This window comes from Hyperolius riggenbachi, chromosome 2, assembly GCF_040937935.1.
Source record: "Hyperolius riggenbachi isolate aHypRig1 chromosome 2, aHypRig1.pri, whole genome shotgun sequence".
In the NCBI taxonomy this organism is placed as follows: domain Eukaryota; kingdom Metazoa; phylum Chordata; class Amphibia; order Anura; family Hyperoliidae; genus Hyperolius; species Hyperolius riggenbachi.
Window position 1 is genome coordinate 91375736 of NC_090647.1, and position 12636 is coordinate 91388371.

Sequence of the window (12636 nt, forward strand, 5' to 3'; positions counted from 1 at the left end):
CCAGACACTGATTAGCAGTTGCCACTGTGCCAGCAGCAGTGACGGCCACTGATTAGCAGCTGCCACTGTGCCAGCAGCAGTGACAGCCACTGATTAGCATCTATAATACAATACAATACAATAACATTTCTTTAGCGCTTTTCTCCCATAGGACTCAAAGCGCTTAAGCTCTCTCAGATTTAGTAGTTGGTAGTAGGATGAAGTATTCACACAACAAAAGTTATATTTGTGCAAATGCCAAACTGAACAGATGGGTTTTCAGTCTGGATTGAAACATGCCCAGGGATGGAGCTGTCCTGATCTGCGGAGGTAAGGAGTTCCAAAACGTAGGAGCAGCATGACAGAAGGCTCTGGGACCAATAACAGCAGCAGTAACAGCCACTGATTAGCAGCTACCCCTGTGCCAGCAGCAGTAACAGCCACTGATTAGCAGCTGCATCTGTGCCAGCAGCAGTAACAGCCACTGATTAGCAGATGCCACTGTACCAGCAGCAGTGACAGCCACTGATTAGCAGCTGCCACTGTGCCAGCAGCAGTAACAGCCACTGATTAGCAGATGCCACTGTACCAGCAGCAGTGACTGCCACTGATTAGCAGCCACCACTGTGCCAGCAGCAATGACAGCCACTGATTAGCAGCCACCACTGTGCCAGCAGCAGTGACAGCCATTGATTAGCAGCTGCCACTGTGACAGCAGCAGTGACAGCCACTGATTAGCATCTATAATGCAATACAATAACTTTTCTATAGCGCTTTTCTCCCATAGGACTCAAAGCGCTTAGGCTGTCTCAGATTTAGTAGTTGGTAGTAGGATGAAGTATTCACACAACAAAAGTTATATTTCTGCAAATGCCAAACTGAACAGGTGGGTTTTCAGTCTGGATTTAAACACGCCCAGGGATTGAGCTGTCCTGATCTGCTGAGGTAAGGAGTTCCAAAACGTAGGAGCAGCATGACAGAAGGCAATGGGACCAAAAGTTTCCAAGTGGACGCTGGGTATGACTAGATTATTAGAATCTGTGGATCTGATATTGCAGGGATTACTACGCAGCTGTAACATTTCTTTCATGCATCCAGGGCCCAGATTATTTAGTGATTTAAATGTCAGTAGGCTGATCTTGAACAGGACCCTCCATTTTATAGTAGTTCAGTCTGGATGTAATGAGGGCATGAACATAAGGTTGGTAGATCTTCTGGGGGAATGAGGTGCCATATCTACCATTGTGCCAGCAGCAGTGACAGCCACTGATTAGCAGCCGCCACTGTGCCAACAGCAGTAACAGGCACTGATTAGCAGCCGCCACTGTGCCAGCAGCAGTAACAGACACTGATTAGCAGCCGCCAGTGTGCCAACAGCAGTAACAGGCACTGATTAGCAGCCGCCACTGTGCCAGCAGCAGTAACAGACACTGATTAGCAGCCGCCACTGTGCCAACAGCAGTAACAGGCACTGATTAGCAGCCGCCACTGTGCCAGCAGCAGTGACAGCCACTGATTAGCAACTGCCCCTGTGCCAGCAGCAGTAACAGCCACTGATTAGCAGCCGCCACTGTGCCAGCAGCAGTAACAGACACTGATTAGCAGTCGCCACTGTGCCAACAGCAGTAACAGGCACTGATTAGCAGCTGCCCCTGTGCCAGCAGCAGTAACAGCCAATGATTAGCAGCTGCCCCTGTGCCAGCAGCAGTAACAGCCACTGATTAGCAGCTGCCCCTGTGCCAGCAGCAGTGACAGCCACTGATTAGCAGCTGCCCCTGTGTCAGCAGCAGTAACAGCCACCGATTAGCAGCTGCCCCTGTGCCAGCAGCAGTAACAGCCACTGATTAGCAGCTGCCCCTGTGCCAGCAGCAGTAACAGCCACTGATTAGCAGCTGCCCCTGTGCCAGCAGCAGAAACAGCCACTGATTAGCAGCTGCCCCTGTGCCAGCAGCAGTAACAGCCACTGATTAGCAGCTGCCCCTGTGCCAGCAGCAGAAACAGCCACTGATTAGCAGCTGCCCCTGTGCCAGCAGCAGTAACAGCCACTGATTTGGAGCTGCCACTGTGCCAGCAGCAGTAACAGCCACTGATTAGCAGTTACCACTGTGCTAGCTGCACTCGGTATACAAGTTATTTCCCATGGAAATGTTTTGTCACAGGGTAGTGCATATAACGGTAGTCAGCAAATACTGTTTCATTTTGCTAGTTCGGACCCCTGGCACTCTCAAAAAACGGCGATATGGCCCTTTGCCTAAAAAGTGTGGCCACCCCCGGTGTAGATCTATGCCATCACTTTTTATAGTTGTTAGAAGAGGAGGAGCGTATGTCTTATCCGAGGTAGCATCAACTCTCTTGAGAAACCATACCCTGGCTGATGAAAGTCCTGTAGCTTAGCTGGCGTTGTGTATCCTACACTTAGACCTAAATGGATTTTCAGATCCTGAGATAATCTGTATAGTGTTTAAAAGATTAGCATAAATTAGCCAGAGAGGTAGACCGCTCTCGACAATTTGTAAGAATAGGGAGAAGGGCGGTAGTCTTCTGTCTGCCTGCAGTCCTAACTTTACACCTAGCAAACTGCTGAAGCAAATAGAAGGCACTTGAAATACTTGTTTTTATTGAAGGAAGAAAATGATATTTAGGATAAATCTCCCCTTTATAATATGAGTGTTTATCCAGTATTTCATGCCATTGTTTATATTATACATATAAAAGCTGTCAGTGTGCAAAAGAATACAGTTCACCACAATGACAGATCCTCCTCCTTCTTCTGGTGTTAAAGGACACTGACCTGAGAGGAATATGGAGGCTGCCATATTTAATTTATTTTAAACAATGCACATTGCCTGGCTGTCCTGCTGATCCTCTGCCTCTAATACTTTCCAGTGTTCTCACCAGAATTTTTTTCCAGCCAGGTAGCATGAAAAAGTAGCCGGGTGGGGTGAGATGAGAGAATGCAAGGCCGGTGCTTCTCTGCACAACTCTGCTTACAGAATAGAAGGTGGTGAGCCGATGACAGCCGGGTGCTCACCAACACTAGCCGGGAGAAGCACCTGGCAAAAAGGGCCTGGGGAGAACACAGCTTTCAGTCCTAGACCCTGTACAAGCTCACAGATCAGGTGTTTGACTTGAAGGTACCCTTTAACAGTAGAATTTTTTTTTTTCATCTGCTGCAATCCTTTGGCACAAATTCCGATCGAAAGTAATCAGAAGGTAATTATTACTTTTACTTTAGTTATTAAGGTAATACATATGGGCAGCAGGTAGCATAGGGTGTTAACACTCTCGCCTTGCAGCGCTGGGTCCCCGGTTTGAATCCAGCCAGGGCACTATCTACATGGAATTTGTATGTTCTCCCTGTGTCTGTGTGGGTTTCCTCCGGGCACTTCCTCCTAAGTTGGCCTTAGTCTACGATACATAAACTACACAATACATACATAGACATATGACTATGGTAGGGATTAGATTGTGAGCCCCTCTGAGGGACAGTTCAGTAACAAGACAATAGGGCCGGAGCTACCATAGGAAAAAATGGGCAATTGCCCCAGGGCCCCAGAGCCTGTAGGGGCCCCCAAGGTGTCCCTCCCCCATCTTAACTGTTGCTCTCCAGGGACTCTGCAGAGTCTTTGGCAGAGTAGCGTCTCATCTTTGCTGGCGGGCAGGTGAGACACTACACTGACATAGACACTGCAGAGGTCCTAGGGAGCACAGTTAAGTTGAGAGGTGATTATGGGAGGGTCAGCAGCCAGTTCAGGGGCCCAGGAGGGAAATTTGGCTGCAAAAAAGGGCCCCTAATGACGCTTTTTAGTCGGGGGGGGGGGGGGTCTGTTGGGGGCCCCCAGGCTAATTTTGCCCTAGGGCTTAATTATTACTTGAACCGGCCCTGCAAGACAATATGCTATGTACAGCGCTGCAGAAGATGTTAGCGCTATGAAAATACTAAATAATAATATCTCTCTCAGGTCAGTTGTCTTTTAAAAGCCTACCATGTGACATCCAGAGACTTGCCAGCATAAGAACACTCCTAAAAACCGCACAGAAATCCAGTGTGTCAGATGGCTCTTCTTTTCTTTGTGTTAGGCTTAGATCAGTGGCAAGTGTCACAGATAAGTGCATGATGCCAAAAGCAGATGGAGCATTGCCCTGTGCAGTACCATGCGCCATGGCGATGCCGTTCTCTGCAGAAGGAGCACTGCTGAAAAGCAAAGAAAGCTGCTTACTATAAAACGTTGTTGTTGTCTGAAATTAGACTACTCATTGTGCCTTACTTTCCTTGATTCTGATTGGTTAGCTGTGAAAGCAAAGTCCTTTAAACTTGGTGTTTGACAGTGTGTTGTTGTTTTTTTTTTAAAGACCATACAACCTCCATTTAAAAGCAGTGAAATGATTTGATTCCCCCCGCAGATGTTCTCTGTGTACTTTTCCTTTTGGGTGTGTGGTTTCTTACCAGTTCTTGGCAAGCTGCGAGCACTGTGCTCGCTTTGTTAGTATGTGGAGCTGCAGCTCGGGATGAAGTCATCAGTCTCCATTCACACACATGCCATTGATGTCTGTTAACAGCTTAGCTTAGTAATGCTTTTATTTTATGCAGTGAGTCCATTGCTGAAATGGAATTGCACTCCAGTGGGCCTGGTAGCAGGAATATCATTTTTTGTTACAAGGTAATTGTAGTATAGGGGAGTAGGAACATCATCCTCCAGTCTTGTCTTGTCTGCCTTCTGCTTTTCAGTCTGTAGGTGTCCCTAGTGGAAATGTTTTCTCTCCCTCCCTCATGTTAGTATGTGGAGCTTATGCAAATAGATTCTCCTGGGTATAAATGATCAAGTTTTGTTGTGGTTCATTCTGCCAATGGTGGGGCAAGGAAGTTTTTGAAAGTTCTGCAGTCTAAAAGGTTCTTCAGTCTAAGATTTTAGACAGTTCAGGCCAAGACTGTTGCTCTGATCTGCCTAGCCTAGATTGGGCCAGATACCAGGGCAGTGATGGGCAAAGGTAAGGTTGAGGTGCCAGTGGGGAATAGAGAGACACCCAAGGTAATATAAAATTTAGGTCAAAACCAAATAAAAAGAAAAGTGAATAGGTGGCTTACCTCAAGAGATGACATTATTAGTTGTACAAAGGGTGTATATTAGACAATGGCAATGGTTTTCGTGAGCTCAGCCCACTTCCTCAGGACGAATTTTTGTGCCGATACTATAATGAAGTCGAGCTTTGAGTGCCTCTGAGTTGAGGTTGAGGTACTTATTTTAATAAGATGAGAAGAAGAGGCTCCAGCAGAACCTTAATGCATGCAATCAGATCAGGAGAAGTACTGGTGGCTGGAAGACTGTGAGGGTAAAGACGGGAAGTATTGTGCTCTGCTGTGCTGAAGTAACTTTTTGTTCCTCTGTCTGTTCAATAAATATCCTCTTGTTATCTGTGTAAATTGGCTGTGGCCCATATTGTTCTTTACCTCTACCATTTAGTCAAGAACCTAAAAGAGAGGTTGTTGAATAACTACTGATACAAGCTGACTACTGTTGTGTTTTTTTTTTTTCGCAATAAAGATTTTTATTAAGTTTTCTATAAAGCGTTACAATGTAATAAATGCATTATAACACAGTAGGATAAGGTGAACATACAAGGCAATGCATTAAACTTATGAATTATATTCTTAACATTCATAACATAACACTGAGTGCGTAACTATCTTGCGTGTTATACCTCTATCTATGAGGATAAGAAGACAATCTTTACTTTGTATATCTCAGAGAGCCATGTAATTATTGGGTATATTAGGAATTTTTAGCAGATTTGGGTGTTTGGCGAACATTACCCAAAGACTAACGTGTGAAGTAGACACATTTGTAAATCCCTCTTTTCAGGCCTCCTCGGCCTTCCCTAACCTGGGCGGCAGGAGGTTGGTCTGAGGGTATGGGTGGGATCTTCACAGATTTGAAGATCTTGTCTGATAGGCTATCTATGTGTATACTATTCACAGCTTTGAGAAGTTAGGCTTGGTCTCATGATGTCAGTTACGGTTGTCTGAGTTTTGTGGGTTCATTGGATACTGTATGTATTTGCGGATATGTTTACCTCATATATTCTTATTCAGATGTGCCAGGTTGGGCTGCTACTAACTCGTTAACAATGCTTGGCCTATGGATAATAAACAGCTACTTAACAAAGACTAAACAAAACAACATTAAATCAAAAGAAGCTGCAAAAAGTACCTCTTAGACTTGCATATTACCGTGGTTAGTATGTCCGGTAGTTTTGTACTCGTATATTTGTTGTCCCATCATAATGTTAGATCTTGATAATTTATTGAAGTTTTGTCGCTTCTAGCCCTTATAATATTTTCTAGTTGTAAGTTGGAGTTTACCAGGGCTTTAAGATGCGACCATGGAATGTGTTCACTGGACTTCCAATTTACCGTTATAAGATAAAGGGCGGCTATTAGTAAATGACATATCACTGGTTGAATGTTTTTATACTGTTGTGGTTTTGATGCACACTGGGCTGAGTTACTGCACCTGCTACAACAGTGATCTGCAAATTTGGCTCACCATCTGTTAGGGAACTACAAGTCCCACAATACATTTGCTCTTATGAATCATGACTGTGGCTGTCAGACGTCTGCAATGCATTGTAGGACTTGTAGTTCCTTAACAGCGGGAGAGCCAAGTTTGCAGATTACTGTGTTACAATATAAATGCCAGGCACTGTGTTTGTAGATTTTGGTAGAATAGGGATAATTAGGTGCTGGACATTGAAGATGTGTACATTTTTGGATAAGAAAGAAGGATTGGCTCCCGACGCTTACTGTATGTAGATTTTTGTAGAAGGAGGCAGGATTGGGTGCTAACCACTGAAGGTGCGTAGACTTTGGTAGAAGGATTGGGTGTCGGGCACTGAGGGTGTGTAGATTTTTTTTTAGAAGGGAAATGGGTTGGATGCCAGGCTCTGAAACCAAAACAAACCTTGAGAGACAATTGTCATTTAAGGTTTGGTGTAGATTAGGAGAATAGGGTTACATTTAGTTGTGAGGGTTAGACGGTTACAGTCATGCTAGGCATACACGGCAGTGTACTTTCTTATCAATTGAGCCGCTGATGGCTCGATTGATAATTTCCGACATGTCCGATCACTGCGTGGATCGATTCCCGCCTCGATCCCCATGGGCGGACAATAGGCAAAACGAAGCGCTGAGAAGAAAGTGCCCGCAGGGACGAGCGGGAATTGATCCGCACGGACGAGCGGTGATGCGTCGGCATCGAGCCGCTGGCTCGATACCGGCACACTATCTGCTAGATAGTATGCCGTGTATGCCCAGCATTAGGTGTCCGAAAAGAGCGAATTAATCACACTAGTAGCCATTAGAGATGGCCCGAACAGTTCCTGGCGAACTTCCGTTGTTTGCATTCGCAGAGAACCGCAAACTTTTCCGGGAGTTTGATTCGCCCCCATAATGATAGTGCAACATTAGGGTCAACTTTAACCCTCTACATCACAGTCAGCAGGCACATTGTAGCCAATCAGGCTACACTCCCTCCTGGAGCCCCCCCCCCCCCCCCCTATAAAAGGCAGGCAGCGTCAGGCATTGGACTCACTCGTGTGCCTGCAGTAATTAGAGAAGGGAGAGCTGCTGTGCAGAGACCTATAGGGAAAGCTTAGTTAGGCTCTTGTAAGCTTCTTAGCTTGCTCCTTGCTGATTCTTATTGCTAAAAAAAGCACCCCTCAACAGCTCTTTTGAGAGCTAATCTTGTTCTTGTGATTTTTTTTATTTTTGTGTGTGTGTGTGTGTGGCCCACTTGCATTATATACAGCCCTGTCGGTCAGTCGCAGCTGGCCTTTGGACCCTTGGTGGTATAATTACTACTGTGCCAGGTGCACATTATAATACCTATCACTGCATATACCTACCTGTTGTTCACAGTGCACCCACCTACCTACGTGAGCGCATGCAGTGTCACTGTGCCTGTCTGGTACCTGTCTGTGTGTGACAGGTGCACAGTGTAATACCCATCACTGCATATACCTACCTGTTGTGTTCAGTGCACCCACCTACCTACATGAGTGCACGCAGTGTGATATTTAATACCACCAGTCACTGAACCTGTTCACGGTACGTGTGTGTGACAGGTGCACATTTGTAATACCCATCACTGCATATACCTACCTGTTGTTTTCAGTGCACCCACCTACCTACGTGAGTGCACGCAGTGTGATATACCACTCCGTGCATACCTGTTAGCTGCAGCTTTGCCTCTACACGCGTCTGTCAGCTGCAGATCTCCGCCTCTCCCCAGCCCCTCTCAATGAAGGAAGACTGACTGACAGACGCACTGAGAGGCAGAGCTGCGGCACATAGCTCTGCCTCTCACGGAAGCGCTGCGCGGATTGCCCCCGGGGAGTTTGGGGGAATTTAGATAGATTACAGCGGCGGGGATGCAGCGGTTTAGGTAGGGCTATCATATTACACAGGATTTTATAATAAAAAGATGATTTTTAAGAGACTTCAGAGTCCTTTAACCACTTCCCATTCCAGGACTTAGCTTCTACATCCAAAAAAGTCATCTGCTATGTTCCTGGAGGTAGAATCTATGTCCATAATTGAAAGCTACTAATAAAGATAGGAGCAAAGTTTTACAAGCTTAAAAAAAGTTAGAGATCACAATAAAACATGTTTGTTTGTTTTTTGGTCAGTTTAGTTTTAACCTCCTTCCTAGACATGATACCGAATAACATTTATATTGTGCTTTTCTCCTGGCATACTCAAAGTGCTTGAGCTACAGCGACTGGGACTCACTCAGTAGGCAGTGGCAGAGTTGGGGACCCTGTACCACCTATACTTGTCAACTTAATTGATTGCCACCTGTAGCAGTAGGTTGCGATCTCTAGGGTGGCAGTTAAGGGGACCTAATGCTCTACAGATGCATTTACTTTGTACAGCACCAAGGAATGTGTTGGCACTTTATAAATTAATTATAATAATTGCTCTGCTGTTGCCTGGCGATGCCCTAGTGACGACATCTGATCACTACAGACGTGCAAGCTGAGGATAATGGTCTGCCACACACCCAGCCAGTGAAATAAGGCATACATCTTATTATTTTAATCGATTTAATCACCTTTATAGGTTTGATAATTGTGGCATTTGTAGTGTGAAAATATGGAAAGGTGTAAACCGGAGAAAAGTGTATTTTCTGCAATTAAGTCCAATATTTCCTTAAAAAATGCCTATAAAATTAAGGAATTATTGGAAAAAATTGCTAATAGCCTATATTCTGCTAATAAAAATAATAAAAAAAAATTACAATGCCAGAAATTGAGGACTGTTACCATGACTGCTACTTTTTTCTGAACCGCATTTATGGCATATTCATTTTTCTTTCCTCGACAGTCAGTCTGAATATAGGCCTAGTGCACACCGAGCGGATTTGGGTGCGATCCGCCTGTAAATCCGCTTGGCTAATGTATTTCAATGGGCTGGTGCACACCAGAGCGGTAGGACGTTTTTCAGAAACGCATACTCCCGGGCTGCAGCATTTTTTGGATTTCGGAGGCGTTTCTGCCTCCAACGTTAAGTGTAGGAAAGCCGCAAAACGCCAGATCAGAGCGGTTTTCCAGGCGTTTTTGTTACAGTAGCTGTTCAGTAACAGCTTTACTGTAACAATATCTGTAATCTGCTACACAAAAAAGCCACACAAAACCGCAAAACGCTAGCAAAATGCTTCACAATAAGAAGAAAAAACATCAAAAACCGCTAGCGTTTTGCGGATCTGCTAGCGGTTTTTGTTGTGCACTAGTGACTAGGCCATAGAGAGCATTTAGATACTGAAATTTATCAGATCAGATTTTTTTGCTAGTGATTTTGTAAAGTGTTAGCTAGTAGCCATGTATAACTGAATTAGCAAAGTTAGGTGGCACTTTCCTCTATCTCCTGTCCTACGCTCTGATATTGCTCTTGCTCTGCTCGTTCCTCTATCTCCTGTCCTACGCTCTGATACAGTTCTGGCTTTTCTCGTTCCTCTATCTCCTGGTAACTGATGTTTTCTGAGCCGAGCTGTGTGCCTGTTTACCGCAGGCAGCATTGACCAGTGTCATGTTCTTGGAGAGAGCTCAGAGCCTCCTATGTGTCAGCAGTGCACGTCCCGGGGATAAATATAGAGCCTGTGCGAGTTGTAGGTGTGATTTCAGTCAGGCTAAAAATGAGCCCTTTCATACCTCGCTCAGTAACAGTGGGCGTTCTGTAGCACACGGCCGCCCAAGAGCTTCAGGAGGTCTTTATCCTACCTGGAAAACTGTTCTTCCTAAAAACTTAACGATAAGGCGAGAAAAGACGTCATTATGCTGCAGGAACTTGGCTTAACCGTACTCCGGACTCTGGACTTGTTATAACTTGGATTTTGTCCTTATGGAGACCACTGCCATATGCTGGGGCAGAGCAAGTGTCGTCAACTTCATCAAGGGGCTTGGTAGGTGAAAATTCTCAGCCAGTGATATTATCGGATAGATTTATTGGATGGTTGTACAAGGGGGAGCAGTGTGGAGTCAGAATTGTTTTTTATCTTGACATGGCTGTGATCAGACTACTGCAGGGGAAGAGTTGATGCTTGGGTTCCATGTGCTGCTGTCATAGTGAAGAGCACCGTGGCTTGGATCGTTTAGGTTTGACGCTGATTTCTGTCCGGTTCCCGTATTTCTGCTGTTGTCACATTTCGGCATAATTTTGATTTGCCATTTGATGCTTTCGGAAGTTGCTGGTATCACCATGATTGTATGGTTTTTGGAGTGTTGATGTTATTACTATCTAGGATGATGTCTGTCTGGGAGGTTATAATGTTGATAGTGTCAGATGTTGAGGACATATTTACAGATCGTCTCCTACTTACAAACCCCTCAAGTTACAATGTTTCAAAGATACAAAGTTGTCTTCCTATCCAAAATATACAATACCGTTTTCATTACATATATACAATACTGTTTTTATTACATATTTTTGTTGTTAAAAGACAACTGAAGCGAGAGTGATATGGAGAAAGTAATTTCCTTTTAAGCAATACCAGTTGCCTGGCTGTCCTGTTGATCATCTGCCTCCAAAGGTGCGTACACACATGCGACTATAGTCGTTTGAAACGATCGTTCCCCGATCGCTTAAAAAAAAGCAGCCAACGACCATGAAGTCTAACGACGAACGAGCTAGATCGTTAAAAACGAACGATCTAGCTTGGCGGATTTTTTCCAACGACGATCGTTTGCAAAAGTAGTACATCGTTGGAAACGGTCGTTCGTACTAGGCTTGACATGCGCATTTCACTATTTTTCCATGGAACTTTTCATTTTTATGCGCAGGCGCAATAGTTGCTTTTACGTGATGTAACGTTCGTTCTAACGATCTGATCGTTACACACCTTTTAAAACTAACTTTACTTAGGTCGTTCTTTTATCAATTAAAAGTTTGTTTGTCGTTGACAACGAACGGTCGTTGTCGCATGTGTACACGTAGCTTTATACTTTTAGCCACAGACCATGAACAATTATACAGCTGATCAGGTGTTTCTGACATTATTTTATTGTCAGATCTGACAAGATTAGCTGCATGCTTGTTTCTGGTGTTATTCAGACACTACTGCAACCAAATATATCAGCAGGGCTGCCAGGCAACTAGTATTGCTTAACAGGAAATAAATATGGCAGCCTCCATATCCTTCTCACCTCATTTGTTCTTTAAATGTTACAGTATTGTATAAACTGTTATAAGTAGTTAAAAACACTTTAAAAGCACATTGAAAACTACCAAAAAACATAGTTATACTAATCTGTCCAAATCTAGAGTTGTCCGAAAGTAAATCATTTATCCAAATTCCACAATATTTGTCATAGGACTCAAGTTACAATCTCCCGGAACATGGCCTGTTTCTAAGTAGAGGACAGCTTGTATTTCCTTTTAAACTATACCAGTTGGCAGCCCTGCTGATTTATTTGGCTGCAGTAGTGTCTGAATCACACACTTGAAACAAGCATGCAGCTAATCTAGTCAGATTTTTGTCAGACATCTGATCCGCATGCTTGTTCAGGGTCTATGTCGGAAAGTTTTAAATGCAGAGAATCAGCAGGGTTGCCAGGCAACTGGTTAGCTTAAGATGAAATAAATATGGCAGCCTCCATATCCCTCTCACTTCATGTGCGCTTTGAGTAAGAGATCAGTTTTTTACTTGCGATCAGAGTGAAATATGACAGGGAGTCTTGATGGCATTTCCCTTGCTGAGCATGTGTGTGCATACGTGTGCATACAAGTCATTTGCAGCAGACTGGAAGCGTATCGTACAGTGGAGGCAATCTACTAAAGGGGATGAGAAGTTTCACATCTTGGCCCTTATTCATTTCACTTTGTCTCCTACATTTTCTCCTTGGAGATCATTTTTCATCTTCTGTTGAAAATAACTTTTGTACCAAAAAGTATGTGAAAATGTCCTGGAGAAGATATTCTGATCGTTCTTTAACTTGCTGGTGGTTGAAAATGCATTTTATCGATAAGGTGTGAAAATATCCCCTAAGAGAAAATGTTAATTGAAAGGCCCCTGTGTCTCTCATTGATGGTTGCGAAACAGGAGCAATGTGTACTATAAGGGCCCGTTTCCACTAGAGCGAATCTGCATGCGTTTTCTACATGCA

The 12636-nt window shown here is 44.2% G+C and overlaps 1 protein-coding gene across 9 annotated transcripts in view; it reads left to right on the top strand.

Moving 5' to 3' along the window:
- FRY (FRY microtubule binding protein) overlaps positions 1–12636 on the top strand; it is a 578021-nt gene that overhangs the window by 266390 nt on the left and 298995 nt on the right. Inside the window, exon 1 of one of the 9 annotated variants that reach the window (XM_068267042.1) lies at positions 10312–10436. The exons of the other annotated variants lie outside the window; for them this stretch is intronic. Coding sequence (XP_068123143.1) covers positions 10376–10436 — 61 coding nt within the window. The 5' untranslated portion in view covers positions 10312–10375. Of the gene's footprint in view, positions 1–10311; positions 10437–12636 lie in introns of those variants that run through there. 9 annotated transcript variants of the gene reach the window in all.